Source organism: Exophiala dermatitidis (genome assembly GCF_000230625.1).
Source record: "Exophiala dermatitidis NIH/UT8656 unplaced genomic scaffold supercont1.4, whole genome shotgun sequence".
In the NCBI taxonomy this organism is placed as follows: Eukaryota; Fungi; Ascomycota; class Eurotiomycetes; order Chaetothyriales; family Herpotrichiellaceae; genus Exophiala; species Exophiala dermatitidis.
In genome coordinates this window covers 1,323,071-1,343,030 of record NW_008751649.1, presented here as the reverse complement: position 1 = coordinate 1,343,030, position 19,960 = coordinate 1,323,071, and the positions used below count along the sequence as shown (strand labels likewise).

Genomic DNA, 19,960 nt, shown 5'->3' with positions numbered 1-19,960 from the left:
AAATCCACAGACTGTCCTCAACAAGCCTGGCCCGCTCAAATGATGGGGAAGAGGGACGACCAGTGAGCTTGGTATCGGCCCCTATGGTGGAAGTTGAGCACGTCCAGTACTACCTATACAGTAGGTACATTAGCCAAAACCACCGTCGGGAAAAATACCTCGAGTTGTCGGGTTCTTCTGGGGAGGCAGGTGAACGTGGGAGCGTAGTACCAGGTACCTAGCTACTGCAAGGTAGCTTACTACTGCATGGTAAGGTACTGTAAACAAGACACTCTAGCCTCGCGCCTCAGGCTTGGTCCTCACCAGGATCAGCGCTACCAACTCGAACTCTGCTGGTCAGATGGAGGTCTGGGGCAAACGGTTCCTGCGGCGGCGTGCCGCACGGGCACCAGCCAGGCCCAGCGTACTGTACCACTGACACGTCCTTCCGATTGCCGACGTTCGCAGCAATCTTCGCGGGAGGTTGAGCTCCACCGACGAGGCTTTCGAGCCACGGTCGGCAGAACAATCTTGTTGCACACCTGCAAAGTTCAAGTTGAGCCGCCATGTGTTGCATGCTGGCAGTGATTGGCGCTGCCACCGCCATCGGCTACTGAATAGACTTTGCTCGGGCAGGTGTCTACGGGGACCTTTGATCAGCGCTATCACCCTTGCTGGCAGCAGGTCCCAAATCATTTCTCCGCAACGTGCAACCCAGAGCCAATCGCTCCCTGCCGCCCGATTCCCGTGCAGAGATGACTTCCAGGTTAGTGGATGCAGTGCGGCGTGCGGCAGCCCTCAAGGCTACTACTAGTACTACTAGTACTACTAGTACTACTAGTACCTAGATACCTAGTAGTGTCTTAATTGTCGTCCTCCAAACTGGCCACTCGGCTGCAGTTCGCTGGCCCGTGGCCGAAGTCAAGCAATAGCCAAGCACCGTCCAAGCATCAGCTAAGGATAGCCAAGCACCAAGTGGGTTACCAGGTAGTAGCACCACTGGCACTGCACACTGGCACAGGTTCTGGCTGCGGAATCTGAAGCGCACCATGAACTGCAATAGACCACCACGCCCAAACCTGAAGCTGCTCACTGCTGCATCATGTTGCCAACGTCCGTAAGCCTGCCTCACTAGAGACCTACCCGGTATATAGTTCCTGCGCCGAACTACCTTCGACATTAGCCCCCAAGCGAATACCACTCTGGCCAACGGCCGAGCGGACCGACATATCTCCCACAGTTCGAGCACAGACGACAATACAAGAGCTTGGTGAGGGTGTCAGGAGGACGTGCAGTTCAAGTTAGGCTGGAGTTCCCGCCTCCACACAATCACAACTGCAGCTTCCAAGGGTATAGGAGACCACTACTATCAGTAGTGTACGTTGTGGTAGCCTACCGCGTCCGTAGGGTCATCATTGATGGTCCACAGGAATACAGATTTGCTGTGCAGCACTCAACAATTGGCACGTCAAACCCCACTTCTCCATCACCTTGTAATCATGCTCGATCAGAACGTGGTCCGCAGAGAGAGAACGAGCACAACCAGAGTGCTTCAAGCGCTTCCCGTTGTCCGCGCGTCTTGCTCGGTCAAGGGCGGTGGCTATCGGAAATCCCTAGCTTCAATACTAATGTGTTTTAATGTCTGAGGCCAACCACCCCCGTCTTACAGTATGTGGAGCCACCAGGTACCCCGTTGGACCCTCTTGGTGACCCTGATCGACTGAGGACCACGCAGGCCGTGGGACCACTTTTGTATTTGTAGAGTCCAGACAAGCTGTCGCCCACAGCAAGACAAACCGACACAACACCGGTTTTTCGGGATGTTGGCCCCAGTCCACGCAAATTACACGCTTCGCGCGGAAGAGCAGAATACAATGAACTGGTCACCAAAGTGGGCGCACCTTGTTCTGAGACCATTACTCTTGGGACGGGATGGGATCGCCAACAATGGCCATAATCAGCCCTTGCGGCAACGTTGCTATGTCAAGGGGATGCAAGGACTCATGTGAGGGCGACGGCGGGTGAATCTTTATCGTCTATCGACTCTCTAGGAATATACGACCTCCCCCGCGGAGGCCCAATCCAAAATTCCCGACAACAACAACAAATGGCGCCGGCGATGTTCTTGAGCCCGGCCGAATGGGTGCTCGAAAGCGACATCCTCGAGTCGGCCACGAACCTCTCGCGGCTACCGGCTGGAAATGCGGTGGAAGCGGAGGTGATTGAGCAATTGGCTGCGGTAACGGCGGCGCGGGATGCCAGCAAACTCGGTGTTGAGATTGAGGTCGCATCTGCAAGCAGCATCTCCAGCCAACTAATGTCAGACGAGGTTGGCGACACCGAGACTCCCGAGGATGCCATATCGTTCTCGGATGACACACCCTGCGAGAAAGACGTGGATGGCGTTTCAGCGGAAATCGGCGCGGAGCGGTTTTGGCGCGAATTCCTCCGTGAACCCCCACCGGCCGGCTTCCCTTCTGGTTCCACCCACGTGTCCGCCGCAAACAGGGAGCTGGGCGTTGCTCGGCAGGTTCAACTGCAAGCATCGGGCGAGGGCCCCAGGCTGCAAGACATTGAGACCATCGCCTGTGCTGCCTGGGCCCTACTGCTGGCTCGCTACACCGCGCTGGCCTCGGAGGTGATTTGGGGCTTTGGCAGCAACGCTCGTTTGCCTCTACAACACCAAATCCGGCCCACACTCCCACTTCGCATCTCTGTGCCTTCCAATATCTCGGTGTCCGATTACCTGCAGAACGTGGAACAGCTTCAGGTATCAGTGCTACAGAATGGAAACATCGGCGAGCAGGCGATCGCACGTCTCAGCGAGGATGCTCTCGCAGCATGCGGATATCAGACTTCAATTCTATTCTCTCCTTTCGCAGACACTCTCCCCAACGACCATAATGTCTGGAAATCCCGGGCCCTCGTCTTCACTGTTACCGATGTTGCAGAGAATTCTTGTCGAGTCTCGGCGAGATTCGACGAGGAGAGTCTTTCCCTCCCACAAGTCGACCGAATCGTGGCCCAGCTTGGACATGTCATGCGCACGCTCAGCTCCAAGTCAAATCAGGATCTTCAACTTTCCCAACTTGAGCTTTGCTCTGCCGAGGACATGGCCCAGATAGCGGCTTGGAATCCTGTTGTGCCTTCGGTTCACAATGCACTTCTCCATGATATGGTACGGAAAACTTCTGATCGCCTTGGTGACCAACTCGCCATTGAGGCCTGGGACGGCGTCATGTCTTTCAACCAGCTACAGTCAGCTTCTGACAAACTCGCTCATTACTTGGGAACTCGTGGGATCGGTGCCGGTTCACGTATCCCCCTAGCATTCAGCCGTTCTCTTCTCGTTCCAATTGTTCAACTCGCCGTGCTTAAGGCCGGCGCTGCCTACATCGGCATTGATCCTTCCCACCCAGTCACTCGTTTACAGAAGATATTTCATGCCGCGGAGGTGTCCACGGTCATTGCGTCCCCAGAGTGGACTTCAAAATTCACACCATGTGTCGAAAACGTCCTAGAAATATCTCATTCGCTCTTGAAATCTCTTCCCGAGGTCACCCCCACGCGACTACCCTCCGTCAGTCCTGAAGACACGGCAGTGATCATCTTCACTTCAGGATCGACGGGAACCCCGAAAGGCATTATCATGCGCCACCGCGACTTTGCATCTGCCATTATCGCCCATTCAGCAAGTATGCAGATCCCAGAGCGCTCGAGGGTCTTGCAATTTTCATCCTATACGTTTGACCACTCCATGTACGAGATTCTTACCACACTAATCGGTGCGGGCATCGTTTGCATTCCTTCTGAGGAGCAGCGAATGAACAATATTACTGGAGTTATGCAAGAGATGAAGATCAACTTCATCTATGCCACCCCGACAGTGGCACAACTGCTCAAACCTGGCGATCTACCTGACCTCGAGACTCTGTACCTCGGAGGCGAGGCGATCCCTCAGTCTCTCTTGGATGAATGGCTTCCTCTGAAGCGTGTCATTGCTGGTTACGGTCCCACTGAAGGTATATCCCCCTGACCTGTGCTGATATGGCCAGTGCTGATCCTCGAGCAGCCGGAATGTGTGGCTATGGCCAGTTTGCCCCGGGCGATGCCCCTAACACACTCCACACCGCCCAAGGTGGACTTATGTGGGTGGTGGATCCGAACAATTACAACCAGCTCGCGCCCGTGGGGACAGTCGGCGAGCTTCTCGCTGAAGGTCCCATGGTGGCGTCTGGGTACCTCAATGACCCGAAAAAGACTGCTGAGACGTTTGTGGCAACACCTGCATGGCGCTCGCTTTTCCCAGCAGCTTCGGATCCTGCCGCCCAGAAATACTACTTGACGGGCGACTATGCACAATACAACCTGGATGGAACATACAAGTTCATTGGTCGCATTGACACTCAGGTCAAGGTTCGCGGCCAACGAATCGAGCTCGGGGATATCGAAGATCAGCTCAGATCCTGCCTGCCACCCGATACCGCCTTTTGTGCGGAGGTTGTCAACCTTGCAGATGGGGGAAACACACCAAACATTGCCGCCTTCATTTCACTGGCCACCTCATCCACTGTGTCCTCGCATGGAGACGTCTTGGCCACCTCGGCGGCAGATGTGGAGCGGTTTGAGGCCCTCGTAGCTGGTTTGGAGGATAGGTTGGCCGAAAACCTCCCGCCCTACATGATTCCAAATATTCTCATCCCGCTCCGCACCGAGCTCCCTCTGACAGCGTCTGGCAAGCTCGACCGCAAACGCCTTCGAGGCTTCGCGTCCCGCCTTACCACTAGGGATCTCAATGCTACCAGGCGCCATGTCACTGCAAGGCCAATCACCACCCCTGCCGAACAAAAACTCCGGGATTTATGGGCAACTGTGCTCAAGCTGGATGATATCGAGACAATCGACGCAAGTTCCCACTTTTTCCGTATGGGAGGTGACTCCATTTCCGCCATGCGGCTGGCGGTCCTCGGCCGTCAGGCCAACATCTCCCTGAACGTCTCCGATATTCTAAGCCATCCGACTCTCTTTGATATGGCTCGTGCCTGCCGCGCCATGGAAGGCGTCGAGAACGACGAATTCGTGCCTTTTGCCCTCCTCGGCTCCGAGGCCGAGAGCGCGCGAGACATTGCCGCAGCCAAATGCGGCATTGATGCTGCCAATATTGAAGATATTCTTCCATGCACGCCGCTTCAGGAAGGGCTGTTCGCTCTTTCAATTCGCCATCAAGGTACGTACGTTTTACAAAAGGCTTACCCGCTTCTAGGCACGATCGATATCGACCGCTTCACCAAGGCATGGAATGAAGTGGCTCTCCACACCGCCAGTTGCCTGCGGACCCGCATATTTGAAAGCGCTCAACTTCAAATGCTGCAGGTTATCGTGGAAGAGGACCTGGAATGGCGCCACGTCAATATTGGCCTCAACGAATACCTACAACAAGATTTTGAGGTATCGATGGGTCTAAACGATCGCCTTGCGCGGTTCGCCATTGTCCAGGACCCAGAAAAGGGGCCCGTCTTTGTGCTGACAATCCACCATGCGATCCATGACGCCTGGTCCCTCGATCTCCTGCTTGATGAAGTTGCCCGCGTCTATGCTGGCTCTCGACCCCGGCCAGGAGTCAGTTTCTCCGGCTTCCTACATCACATCTCCCTTGATCATGACTTCATCAAGAGTGAGTGGTCGAGAGAGCTTGACTCGTCCCCCATCACCGACTTCCCAAGCGTGCCGATCGGGCATATGGCCAATCCCAAGGGATTTCTAACTCTAACCTTTGAGCTTCCACGAGCCCAGTGCAGCCTCAGCAGCTTAAGCTACCCGGACGCCATTAAAGCACGCGCCGCGTGGGCATTGGTGCTCTCCAGCTATGCTGGCTCTGAGGATGTTGTGTTTGCCTCCGTCAGCAATGGCCGAGGAGCTCCTGTTTCCGGAATTGACAAATTGATCGCTCCAACGCTTGCCACTGTGCCTGCGCGAGTCAAAATCCCAAAGGAGAAAGACTTGAGGGCACTCTTCGACGACATTCAGGTGCAGACTGCCAAGTTGATCCGCATCGAACAATATGGTATGCAAAACATCCAACGACTTGGTGAAGGTGCACGTGCGGCTTGTGCGGTTCAAAACCTGTTCATGGTGGAACTTGAGCGTGAAAACGGCGAGCGTGGTGATCTTCATTTCCAAGAGCTTCAAGCACACAATGGCACTGCCTTTCACACTTTCGCTTTCGGTATCCGATGCGGTATTGCTGGCTCCGCCTTCACTCTCTCCGCAAACTGGGACGAGGATTTGCTGAGTGCAGAGTTCGTCCAACGACTTCTGCATCAACTGCATTATGTCATGACGCGAGTCTTCACCGAGGATATCGCGATACCCATCAAGCAGATCCGTTCTCTTTCTCCGGAGGACATTGCTACCATCGCTCGATGGAACTCGTCACCACCCCGCAGGGAAGAAAGGTGTCTGCACCAACTCTTCCATGAAACGGCCCTGAAATACCCGCAACTCACCGCAGTCACTGCTTGGGACGGCCAGGTCAACTACGAGCAATTGGACCAGTTTTCGACGAGACTTGCTGCATCCATCCTCAACCTCCGCGATGATTTTGCCCCAGGCGACTTAGTCGTTCTCTGTTTTGAGAAGTCAGTATGGACAATTGTCTCGCTGCTTGCGGTCATGAAAGCAGGCGGGGCCACTCTCCTGCTGGACCCCACCATTCCTGAGCATCGCGCTGCCAGTATCTTGCAACAAGCGTCACCACGACTCGTCCTGAGCTCTCCTCAGCAATGTGATCGTTTTGACGCCGACGAGGCTTTTAACCTGGAAGTCATTGATATTGGGCTCATCGCAACACTGGACGACGCCTCCTATCTGGATCTGCCTGTTACCTCGCCGAACAAAACCGCCTTCCTCACCTTCACATCCGGCAGCACCGGTGAACCCAAAGGTGTCGTCATTTCCCATCGTGCTGCTTGCTCGAGCATTCTGGCGATGTGCGAAGTACTGGACATGAATGAAAACTCGCGACTGATCCAGTTTGCTTCCTTCGCCTTCGACGCCTTCTACGGAGAGCTCTTTGCCGCACTCCTGAGTGGCGCTCGACTCTGTGTCATCACCGACGACGACCGCAGTAACCGCCTCTCCCAGTTTATTCAAGACGAGCAAGTCAATTGTGCCTTCCTTACACCTACGGTGGGCGCGCAGCTCAATCCCGATGATCTGCCCTCAATCAAACTGATGGCTATGGGCGGTGAGAGAATGACCCATGATTGTGTTCGTGTTTGGGCATCACGAATCAACCTTGTTAATGTCTACGGGCCAAGTGAGACGACTATCATGTGTTCAGCCAACCCTAAGTTCACCAGCACCCAAAGCTTAGGCAACGTTGGTCGAGCAGTTGGATCCCGACTGTGGATCACGGACAAGGAAGACCCTGACTCCTTGGCTCCCGTGGGAGTCATTGGGGAAGTTCTCGCAGAAGGCCCTACCCTCGCCACTGGCTACCTTAACAAGCCCACCCTCACTGCAGAGGTGTTTATCCACAACCCCATATGGTCAGTTTCCGGGCCCCTTTCGGATCTCTTTGATGGCCTTGATCGACGTTTCTATCGAACAGGCGATCTTGCACGGTACAACCCGGATGGATCTTTCGAAATCATGGGCAGAGCCGATACCCAACTGAAGATCCGTGGACAGAGAGTTGAGACAGGAGAAGTTGAAACTCAACTACGAAAGCATCTGCCACAACTTGAGCTTGCTGTTGAAGGCATCAAGGGCAGTGCCACCGACAACGACATCCTTCTCGTGGCATTTATTGCCCGGCCTCTCACCGAAAATGTGCCCGCTCCTGTTCCAGCGATAGCAAACACGGACGAGGACAAGGCGTGGCTGATGTCGCAGATCGAAGGCCTCGAGAACCAGCTGTCCATGTCCTTGCCCTCGTACATGATTCCCAGCGTCTTTCTTCCTGTCACGCAACTGCCATATACCGGTACTTCCAAAACTGACCGGAAGAAGTTGCGACAGATGGCTGCGGAGCTGTCGATCGAAGAACTGCTTGCGTTCCACCGCAAGGAGGCCAACAGAAGAGCACCAAGCACCCGGGCAGAACAGCAGCTGCACGATCTCTGGGCCGCGGTCCTGAATATTCCTGCTCAGGAGATTTCAGCTGATGATAGTTTCTTCCGCATTGGTGGTGATAGTATCGTGGCTATGAAACTCGTCGCCGCAGCCGGTGAAGCAGGCTTCAGACTCAAGGTCCAGGACATCTTTCAGAACCCGGTGCTCGCTGACATGGCCAAGGTCGTGGAAGCCGGATTTGATACACAAGACTCGAATTTGTTGCCATTTGAGCTCGTCCCAGCGGTTAATCTGTCTGTGGAGGCAGCAATCGAACAAGCCGCATCAACCTGTGAGGTCGATCGAGCTGACATCGAAGATATCTATCCGGCAACGCCCCTACAGAATGCTCTCATGGCGCTATCAGCAAAGAACCCAGGCACATATCTTGGACAGATGACCATGACACTAGCTACTGGCATTGAACGTGATCGATGGTGTACGGCGTGGGATGTGGTGTGTAAACGGTCCCCAATCTTGCGGACACGCTTCTTCTACACCAACTCGGGACGCTTGATGCAGGCGGTACTCAAGTACTCCCCCAAGTGGCAGACCAGCTCCAACCTACACGACTACTTACAAAGAGACAAGACGAACCCGGTAACCGTGGGCAGCCCCCTTTGCCGGTATGCCCTCATTGACGATGAAATTGGTAATCAACCCACGTATTTTGTGCTGACTCTGCATCGGTCTGCGTATGATGCATGGTCCCTACTCCGACTATTCGAGGACGTTGAAAAGGTGTATTTGGGCGAAGAGCTTGGCACTGATACGGTGGTGGGCTTCAACTCCTTTTCCAGCCTCTTCCTTCGCATGGACGAAGGGTCATGTGTATCCTTCTGGAAAGAGCAAATGACGGATGCACCAATCATGTCATATCCCCGCCTACCCTCACTATCCTACCAGCCCGCTGCCAGTGCCCACCATCGATCCACGATCAGAACAGGCCGGAACGTCTCTGACTACACCGACGCAACCATCATCCGGGCCGCATGGGCTCTTCTCCTTGCCAGATACTCCGACGACACCAACGACGTCGTCTTTGGAGCAAGCCTAAACGGTAGGTCGGCAGATATCCCTGGAATCACGTCCATTATCGGGCCTACCACCGCGGTTGTTCCCGTCCGCGTCAAGATGGACAAGGATAATCAGACAGTGGACGATCTACTCGCCGCTATCCAGAGACAGGCGACTGAGATGATGGATTTCGAGCAATACGGCGTCTACAACGTCAGTCGTCTGTCTCCCCAAATCAAGCAGGCATGCGACTTCCAGACACTTTTGATGATCCAGCCAGAATCCGAGTCGACCACCGCAGCTACAGCTGGAGCACTCGGCTTGCAGTTGGTGGACGAAGATGTTGGGCCCTTCCACACCTTTGCAATCAGTGTAGAAGCTGTTGTTGGCAGGGAAACTATCGGTCTGACGGTCGAATATGATCCCAAAATCTTCCAGCCCATTGAAGTGCAGCGATTGTCGGCCCAGTTAGAGCAACTGTTGCTTCACCTACACGAGCCACAGGTGCTACAAAGTAAGATTGCCAACTTGAACTTCATCAGTCCCTTGGATGCCGCACAGCTTAAAGTGTGGAATCCTCAACCACCACCGCTGCAAACCACATGTGTCCATGCACTCTTCGAGGAAAGCGTCAAACAGCATCCGAGCAACCCTGCTGTTCGCTCTTGGGAAGGTGAACTGAGTTACCGTGAAGTGGACAACCTAGCTGCCGCCCTGGCAGTCCAATTGCGACAAAGGGGTGTCCGGCCAGGTCTTCTCGTGCCTTTGGTTTTCGAAAAGTCAATCTACACCATCGTTACCATGATTGGTGTTCTCAAAGCTGGGGGCGCTTGTGTGGCTCTCGACCCTGCTCACCCGCTGGAAAGGCTTCGTGGGTTGGTTGCTGATGTGCAGGGAGACCTAGTGATTTCCAGTGGCAAGTGGGCCGATAAGGCATCGTCTCTATCCCATAACCTTCTTGTTGTCGATGATCATCTGATCGCCACTCTGCGCGTTGAGCAAGCGGCCGATACCTCCAGGCCGTCAGGAGCCAACCCCACTGCTCTTGACACGGCCTTCATCTTGTTCACATCTGGCAGCACTGGAAAGCCGAAGGCAATCAACATTACTCATTCATCGTTCTCTAGCAGTATCCGCGGTCATGCAGAGGTCCTCCGCTACGGTGGCCCAGGTTCCAATAATCTCCAATTCACAGCATACACATCCGACGTTAGTATCGGTGAGATATTTACTTCCTTGGCCGTCGGAGCTTGCGTCTGTGTCCCATCGGATTCTGAAAGGATGAACGGACTTTCTGCCGCCATGGAACGTATGGGTGTCAACTGGGCCTTCCTCACTCCAAGTGTGGCTTCTTTGTTGAATCCGGCAGAAGTTCCGACGCTCAAGACCCTGCTCTTCGGTGGTGAAACAGCCACTCCACACAACGTGTCAACATGGGCTCCTCAGGTCTACCTGATCAACAGTTTCGGTCCAGCAGAATGTTCTATCTGGACACATTGCGAGCCTGGCATCGATGCCCATGCATCAGGACACAACATCGGCTTCGGCATCGGTTGCAACACATGGATAGTTGATCCGGACGACCACAACAAGCTGGCCCCGATAGGAACGATCGGAGAGCTGATTGTCGAAGGTCCTAACGTCGCTGATGGTGTATGTACTGAATTCGACATCTGTTGAGTGACACAGGCTGACCACTAATCATAGTATTTGAACAATCCCGAGAAAACGCAAGCGGCGTTCATTTCCGCTCCTTCGTGGTTGCCCAAGGACCGGCCGACTGGGAAGCTCTACAAAATGGGCGATCTTGTCCGTTATCTGCCCGATGGCAAAGTGCACTACGCCGGTCGACGAGACACACAAGTGAAGCTCAGAGGTAAGCTACGGGTTGGCGCCGAGATTGTACCTGTACTGACAAACCTTGTGCACTAGGCCAGCGAATTGAGATGGGAGAGATCGAGCACCAGCTTCGATTATCTATGCCTAATGTCACCGAAGTCGCCGTGGAAATGGTGCGACCTTCCGAGGGCACTGCACCTCCGATGCTAGTTGCATTCCTTGGAGTTCTCCCCACTGAACAATGTGGTAAAGCTACAAGTGACACCCTCCCCGAAATTGTCACGTCAGATCATGACCGACAGCTCTACAACAATGCCATGGAGGGCATCTATGAGAAGCTAGAGAATGTCCTCCCTAGGCATATGATTCCATCAGCATATCTCCCGCTTCGCCTGATGCCATTCACAGCTTCGGCAAAGACCGACCGAGGCAAGTTGCAGAAACTTGCGCGCAGCATGTCGGTTGAAGAGTTGTCCAAGTACTCGTCGGCTTCCAGCCAACTAGTATCCGCCCCGACCACGGATATGGAGAGGACTCTTCAGACAGTCTGGGCTCAATTGCTCAACATCGACTCCGCTACTTTTGGACGAGAAAATGACTTCTTCCGTCTAGGAGGGGATTCCATCACGGCAATGCGCCTGGTCGCGATGCTTCGACAAAACAAGCTCGAACTGTCAGTCGATACTGTTTTCAAGAATTCTGTGCTTGCAGACATGGCTCTGGCCGCCAAGCCGCTTCAGCAAGACAGCGATGAAGTACTTAGGTTCGAGCTCGTGGACGACGTTTCATCTCTGCGTAAAGAAGCAGCAAAGGCGTGCAAGGTTGATGATGATCAAATCGAGGATCTTTATCCCGCTACTGCTCTCCAAGAAGGCTTACTCGCCCTCTCCCAGAAGGAGCAAAGCTCCTACATGGCCCAGTTTGCCTTCCAGATCCCTGACCATATTGACATGAACCGTCTTCGTGCCGCTTGGGAGATGACATATCAACAAGTGCCAATTTTGCGTACTCGTCTCTTCCCGAGTCAAAGTCAGGGCATGATGCAGGCGGTTGTGAAAACCAAGCTCCTGTGGAGAGAGGACCGGGACAAGGCTAAATACCTCGCAGATGATCGGGCGTTGGGAATGACCACGGGCCAGCCATTATCACGATTTGCCATCGTCGAGGGACGAATTCTGGTGTTTTCTGCACATCACGCTGTGTACGATGGCTGGTCAGTGCAACCAATCTATCGGAGAGTGGAAGAGATTTATCATGGTCTGGCAACAAAGCAGCCGGTATATTTCAACCGATTCATCAAATACCTTCAGTCGATCGACCGCAATGCAGTGGAGGAGTTTTGGCGGAAGCAGCTTCAAGGGTCGCCTCCCGCGGTATTCCCTCCCCAGACTCCAGGAGCCGAGTTCCAAGAGGCGGTCTTGAGCATCCAAGTCAACTTTAACAAGCGTGAGGGGACTGGAGTGACCGGGGCGACCCTCGTGCGCACTGCTCTAGCTCTCGTTCTGGGCCAGTACTCCGACCTTGACGACGTCGTTTACGGCTGTACCCAGTCTGGACGTGCCGCTCCTCTCCCAGAGATTGCGGAGATCGCAGGACCCACGCTGGCAACAACTCCAGTCCGCGTTTCCTTTGCCCAGGATATGAAGATTGCGCAGCTCCTACAGCAGGTCCAACAACAGTCATTCGATATCATCCCTTACGAGCATACGGGATTGCAGAATATCCAAAAGGTCTCTGAGGATGCCAAGATCGCTTGCAGCTTCAAGGCGTTGCTGGTCATTCAGAATCCCGAGGACGACTTCAACAAGTCTCACGCCACTTTCCTTGGTTGTCCGACCGCCAACAAGGACTTCTTCAAGCCATTCCACACCTACCCCTTTGTGCTTCAGTGCACTTTCAACCCCCAAGGATATCTCCTGGATCTCAACCATGACAGCGCAGCGCTTCCCCCTGCGCAAGCCCGGAGACTCCTTGAGCACTTTGTACACTTGGTTGAACAGCTGGACGTTCCAGATGAGGACCGTCTCGTACGAGACCTCGATCTAACGGTTCCTGGCGACTTGTCTGACATTGCCCGGTTCAATGGTGATATGGTCGAGCCAGTCGATAAGTGCCTCCATGAGCTCTTCCAATCAGTGGCAGTGACCCAGCCGAATGCACCTGCAATCACAGCATGGGATGGTGACCTTACTTATGACCAACTCGATGAATTGTCGTCCAAGCTTGCAAGTGAGCTCATTGCGGAGGGTGTGACGACTGGCAGTATCGTTCCTATATGCATGGAGAAGTCAATCTGGGCTGTGGTCTCGATGATTGCCATTCTGAAGGCAGGAGCCGCTTACTGTCCTCTGGACAGCAAGCATCCTGCTGAACGTCTCCGCGAATGCATCGGAGATACTGAAGCAATCATGGTTCTTGGGTCGCCCGCAACTGTCGGCCTTTTTGCTGACTTTGCCTGCAAGACGGTCAGCGTTTCTTCGAGCTTTGTCCACAGCCTCCCCACACGGGAAAATGGCCTGGATTCAGTCATGGTCACACCGGACCACACGGCATACTGCTTTTTCACGTCAGGAAGTTCCGGAAAACCAAAAGGCGTCTTGACTTCGCACCGCGCCATCTCCACCAGCATCAGCCAACACGGCGCCTTTGGCTTTCAGAAATCCTCCCGTGCTTTGCAATTCTCTGCTTATACCTTCGACATCAGCATTGTCGAGATCTTTTCGACGTTGGCAAACGGCGGTTGTATCTGCACACCATCAGAAAGCCAACGTCTGGACACACTGGTGGAGGCCATGAATGAGATGGCCGTAACCATTGCAATCTTGACGCCCTCCTTTGCCAAGGCGGTCAAACCAACCGATGTTCCACATCTCAAAATGCTGGTTCTTGGTGCCGAACCCATTAGGAAAGATCTAATCGAGGAATGGGCTGGCAAAGTCCATCTTTTGAACGCCTACGGCGTCACGGAGGCCGCCGTTTGCAACATGGTCACTGAAGTCGACTCCCCAGACTTCTCACCACACACCATCGGAAAGGCTTTGGGCAGTGTGAGTTGGATCGTGAACCCCAACAACCATAACCGTCTCGTTCCGGTTGGCATTACTGGAGAACTGGCAATTGAAGGGCCGATTCTGGCGTCCGGATACCTGAAAGACCCAGCCAAGACGGCCGCGGCATTCATCGAGAATCCTACTTTCTTGGACTCGTTCCACCGACAGAAACCCAGCCGTATCTACTTGACTGGAGACTTGGTCAAATACAAGTCTACCGGACTTATCGACTTCATTGGCCGCAAAGACACTCAAATCAAGCTTCGGGGTCTGCGAATCGAACTGGGCGAGATTGAATACCAGGTGCGCGTCGCACTTGGTCCCCAGCCGGATATTGCGGCTGAAGTGGTGACCCCTGGGGGCCGCCTTGATCAACCAACAATTGCGCTATTTCTCCGGTACCCGCCTACCAACAAGGAAGATCCAAACACGAATGATGGGCTATTGGTGAGCGAAGTGTCGACTCAGTTGCAGAACCACATCGCGACCCTGTACGACGATCTCCAGAAGACACTTCCTTCATACATGATTCCAACCATTTGCTTCTTCTTGGCCACGATGCCCATGTTGAGCTCTGGCAAGATTGACCGCAAGATTCTGAAGAAACTTGCGATCGACCATGACTTCCATCTCTCCATCAAAGACTCGTCGGTCGGCCACAAGCTGGTGCCACCTACCACTGAAGCTGAGTTCAGACTTCAAGCCTTGTGGGCTTCCACCCTATCGGTGGAAGCCGACCTTATTGGCAAAAACAGCTCCTTCTTCCGACTTGGTGGTGATTCGCTTACTGCGGTGAAACTTGTTTCGGCTGCACGAGCAGAGAACATCGGGTTGACCGTCGCCAAGATCTTTGACAACCCGACGCTGGAGGAGATGGCTTCAGCTGCCACCAAGACCGCGTTCGGAGCCGTGGTCCGCTCACCTCCTGCTTTCTCACTAGTTAAGAGCGAAGACATCAGCGTGCTGCTGCAGGAAGTCGCACAACAAGCCAACCTCGCCATTCACGAGATAGAAGACGTCTATCCAACAACCCCACTGCAAGAGGGTATGATGGTGGCATCATTGCAGGACGTCGGCACTTACAACGCCCACTTCGTCTACGGCCTGGCCGGGTCAGTTGACATGGCCAAGTTCCGGCTCGCTTGGCTAGACGCTATATCCAGGTGCCAGACGATGAGAACCAGGATTGTTCACACCGATTCTGCCGGATTCTTGCAAGTGGTCGCCAAGGCTCCCCTCGAAATCAAGCGCATCCCTGGGACGGATGTGGAAGCCTACAAAAGAAGCGTGGAAGTCATGGGTCTCGGAAAAGCTCTCTATGCAATGGCGATCCTTGGAGAGGAGCAAGAGGGTGAGGACGCTGTTCGATATCTGGTCCTCACCATGCATCATGCTGGATACGACGGTTGGAGCGTCACCAACATCTGGCGCGCCGTGCAAGAGGCCTACTTTGACATGCCCCAGTCGCCGATTCTTGGTGTCAACCATCTGATCAGATATCTTGGAGAGCAGACCGAAGAGGCGAACCTAGAGTTCTGGCGAAATTACCTCGATGGCTCCAAACCACCGGCCTTCCCGCCATTGCCTCAGGTTGGTTATCGGTCGGTGGCGGACTCGGAGCTCACGACCAACATCAAGTTTGTCAAAACAGCCAACTCGGACACAACCACCGCTACACTACTCCAGGCTGCCTGGGGTCTGCTGATGAGTCTCCACGAGGGCTCGCAAGACGTGACGTTCGGCGTCGTGGTCAGTGGACGCACTACACCCGTTGCCGGTATCGAGAACATGATCGGCTCCGCCATTGCCAACTTCCCATTCCGCGTCCAGCATGATCCAGCCGCAACTGTGTCCGAGTACCTGAACAGTATCAAAACAAACTCGACCGACATCATTCCATACATGCAGTTCGGATTCCAGAACATCCGCAAGGCAAGTCCTGACGCCAAAGCGGCCTCTGCTCTCCGGACTCTGTTGGTCTTCCAGGCTGGTGGCGCCTCGTCGCTTGATATGACTATTGAGCGCATGGGTATCACCCCTCAACCTGTCAAGGTCGCTGGCCTATACACCTTCCCCATCACCGCGTCGTGTACTTTGGAGGATGACGAGATCTCGGTCAATGTATCCTACGACTCTGAACTGCTGAGCCACGACCTTATTATCAGACTGATGAAACAGTTCGAGTACATCATCGGACAGTTGGCCACCTCGCCCAACACTAAGCTTCAAGACCTACAGCTCGTTGGTCCTGCAGACATGTCTCAGATTCAAACTTGGCATGCTCAGGATAAGGTCTCTCCAAATGAAACCACAATCCATCAGATGTTCCGCAAACAGGCCGCTGCCACTCCTGACGCGCCGGCTGTCGAATCATGGGACGGCAAGTTGACATACGGAGAGCTTGACGAGCTTTCCGATCGCCTGGGTCAAGTTCTTATGGAACGTGGCGTCGGGCCCGAAGTTTTCGTGGCTTTCTGCTTCGACAAATCCATCTGGGCGGTGGTCTCCATCCTCGCAATCTGGAAAGCAGGCGGCGTATGGGCACCACTCAACTCTGCGCATCCCAAGAGTCGTCTTCATTCTCTTATCCAACGTCTTTCGGCACCTCTTGTTCTCGTGGCTCCTCACCTCAAAGCTTTGTTCGCGGACTCCGCGGCTGAGACTGTGGTTGTTTCTCCTGAGATGGTACGTAGTCTGCCTGCCGCCTCTCCGCAATTGAAACAGGTCCACGTGGAGTCAACCGGTGCAGCTTACATTATGTTTACTTCTGGCTCAACCGGAGAGCCCAAGGGAGTTGTTGTTGAGCACCGAAACGCAGCCTCCGGTCTGCCCGCTCAAGCCGCCGTGCAAGGAAAGAACTCGACTTCTCGATACTTGCAGTTTGCTTCCTTCACCTGGGATTTCTGTGTCGGCGAAATGTTTGCCAACCTGCTTCATGGTGCCTGCATTTGTATGCCTAGTGAACATGACCGACTCAACAATCTCGCAGGTGCCATCAAAGCCATGGGCATCAATCAAGCGTCCCTGACTCCTACCGTCGCCAAGCTCTTGCACCCGTCTGATACGCCTCTGAAGACTCTGTCTTTAGGTGGAGAGGCCCTGACCCGAGAATTGGTGAACATGTGGGCTGAACACACGGATCTGATCAATGTCTACGGCCCCACAGAATGCACTGTGTGGTGTGCTGGGCGCAATGGCCTCAAGCCTGATGATTCACCAGCCAATATCGGATGGGGCCTCAACTGCTCCATGTGGATTGCGGATCCCATCAACTACAACCGCCTGATGCCTCTTGGCACTGTGGGAGAAATCCTGGTGGATGGACCTGTTGTGGCTCGCGGCTATTTGAACGACCCGACGACAACAGCCAAGGTGTTCCTTGACCGACCACAATGGGCTCAAGGCTCAGGCAGTGGAAAAATCTATGCCACCGGAGATCTTGGTGTGTATGAGCCGGATGGTAGTATCCGTGTGCTGGGCCGCCGCGATATGCAAGTCAAGCTCAACGGTCAGCGCGTGGATCTGGGTGAGATTGATTATCAACTGGTGAGAGTGCTGCCTATGGGAACCAAGGTGGCCACAGAGCTTGTCAGACCACAAGGTCGCGAGCGTCCGCTATTGGTCGTGTTTGTCGCCATTCCCGATGCCAACGCGGCCACCGTGAGCACTCGCTTGATGCACTCATTGGAGGCTCGTGAACGTCTTGAAGAACTCGTCGCCGGCATCCAAAAGGAGCTCAGCGCGGTCTTGCCCGAGTTCATGGTCCCACAATTCTATCTACCAGTCAACAAAATCCCGGCTTCCAGCAACCTGAAGATCGATCATAAGGACCTTCAAAGCCTCTGTGTACGGCTTACCATGGAGGAACTGTCCCGACTCGCCGTCAACCCGGGCCGTGGTGAGGTGCATGAGCCTACCACGGAGTCGGCGTTGCGGTTGCGAGACCTTTGGGCCGAAATTCTTGGTGTCAACGCCAGCCATATTTCTGCAGGCGACACCTTCTCCGGCTTTGGAGGAGACTCCATGGCAGCTGTTCGTCTGGTGTCTTTGGCTCGATCCAAAGGCCTCAGCTTGACAGTTGCCGACATCCTTCAGCACCAGCAGTTGGATGAGATGTCTACGCACATGTCTGATCTCAACGCGTCCGAGCGTGCCGAAATTCCCCCATATGCGCTCATGGAAGGCGAAGACGTCGAGGCTATCAAGCTCGCACTGGCACAGAAGTGCGGTCTGGATGTGGACACGATCGAAGACTTGTATCCCGCCACGCCAGCGCAGATTGGTTTCCTCAAAGTTTCTGCGCAGAGACCCGGTGTGACCTCGCTGCTCACTGCATTCCAGATTCCCGATCACGTTGACATCGAGAAGCTCAAGGCTTCTTGGGACTATGTGGTGGAATCCCATGCCATTCTTCGGACTCGTGTCGTCCAATTCACTGATGGCCGCTGGTTCCAAATCGTCGAGAAAGAGGAGACGTCGCCCTGGAGAGAGGCCAAGAGCCTCCGCGAGTACTATGCCATGGAGGATGCCGAGCCGCTTGGAGAATGCACACCACTGACTCGTGTCGGTATTATCTCGGACAACGAGACTGGCAACAAGTACTTCTGTACGACGGCTTGTCACTCGACTTATGACGCCTGGGCTTACGCCTTGCTCTGGGCCAGTCTTGAGAAGGCCTACGCCGAAGGCCGCCCGACATTTGACCAAGTGCCGTACAACCGATTCATCCGATACATGCAAAATATGGATCGGGCTGCTTCAGACGCTTTCTGGCTTGAGCAGTTTGCCGGCTACAAGCCTCCCCCATTGCTCGGAAACCCCAATGGACGAACAGTGGAGGCGAACGCCATCTGCGACTTGGAGGTTCACTTGCCGCGGTCAAAGATACGCACAAACATCTCGATGCCTACGGCAATCTACGCCTCGTGGGGTCTCGCCCTTTGCCAACTGACAGGCGCATCGGATGTGACCATTCAATTGACACTCAGCGGCCGCAATGCGCCAGTGGTCGACATCGAGCGGATCATGGGCCCCATTCTGACCACGGTGCCGCTGCGGATCAAGGTTGACCCGCTAAAGAGCGCCCGCTGGTTCCTGCTCAACCTAGAGTCCCAATGTCGCAGCATGATCGCTCACGAACAGTGCGATCTGCAGAGGCTGCGCACGCTCTCGCCCGAGCTTCAAGCCGCGATCGATCAAAGTTTCGGTCTCACCGTCAACCCGTACAATCACCACAAAGCCGGCGTGGGCAGCGGCATCGGTTTGATCCGACCACTTCGAATCCCTATGGCACAGAGTCCCAATCCGTTCTTCTTGGACTGTGCCATCACCGACTATGGAGTCGATGCTTTCGCTCTCATCGACGACAGAATCGTCGATCGAGATCTCTGCCGCACATTCTTTGCCCACTTTGAAAGCAATCTGCGTCGCTTCACCACCGGCAACGACGAGACTCTGATCAAGGATTTCCGCCTCGATGACAAATTGTTGGCTGAGGGGGCCCAGGTCATTCACTTTGCTCCCATTGGTTCAGGACTGGGTTATGACCCCGTCACCAAGTCGACTATTGATGTCGAGATCGCCTTTTCTAAAGGTGGTATCCTCGAGCAAGGCTTTGAAGTGCATGATGCACGTGGTACCAGAGGTGCCATCAAGAGTGAACATGCACAGTATTTGAGAAAATGAAGATGGAAAAAAAGGGCGATTTGATGTTTGGAAAAAAGCTTTCGTGTGTGAGTTGCGAATGAATTCCGGCGTTGCGGGTGGGTTTTGGGAGGTTGTTTGATTTTGGGCAACGGCATGGGGGTGCGAACAAATTTGGTCTGGTTTTATGCGGTAGATTTGTTACTAGATAATTATTTCCTAGTGTTTATGTGTTGGTCTAGCAAAATTGGATATTAAATTTATATATATGTTGAACTTGAGCAATCCAAACTCATGGACTACCAGCCCAGCCACTG

The 19,960-nt window shown here is 54.1% G+C and overlaps 1 protein-coding gene across 1 annotated transcript; it reads left to right on the top strand.

Annotated features, from left to right (window-relative positions):
- Window positions 1-1,041: 1,041 nt before the first annotated feature.
- HMPREF1120_04809 (nonribosomal peptide synthase) lies at window positions 1,042-19,952 on the top strand. Its single transcript, XM_009158955.1, has 5 exons — window positions 1,042-1,356; window positions 1,409-4,001; window positions 4,052-10,764; window positions 10,819-10,987; window positions 11,044-19,952. The coding sequence occupies exons 2-5, from the start codon at window positions 2,087-2,089 to the stop codon at window positions 19,683-19,685; spliced, it is 17,439 nt and encodes a 5,812-aa protein (XP_009157203.1). The 5' UTR covers window positions 1,042-1,356; window positions 1,409-2,086; the 3' UTR covers window positions 19,686-19,952.
- The last annotated feature ends 8 nt before the right edge of the window (window positions 19,953-19,960 follow it).

Coding starts and splice junctions, on each gene's coding strand:
- HMPREF1120_04809 (XM_009158955.1), top strand. CDS start 2,087: ATGGCGCCGGCGATGTTCTTGAGCCCGGCCGAATGGGTGCTCGAAAGC. Junction 10,765..10,818: donor GTCCTAACGTCGCTGATGGT/GTATGTACTGAA, acceptor CACTAATCATAG/TATTTGAACAATCCCGAGAA. Junction 10,988..11,043: donor CACACAAGTGAAGCTCAGAG/GTAAGCTACGGG, acceptor CTTGTGCACTAG/GCCAGCGAATTGAGATGGGA.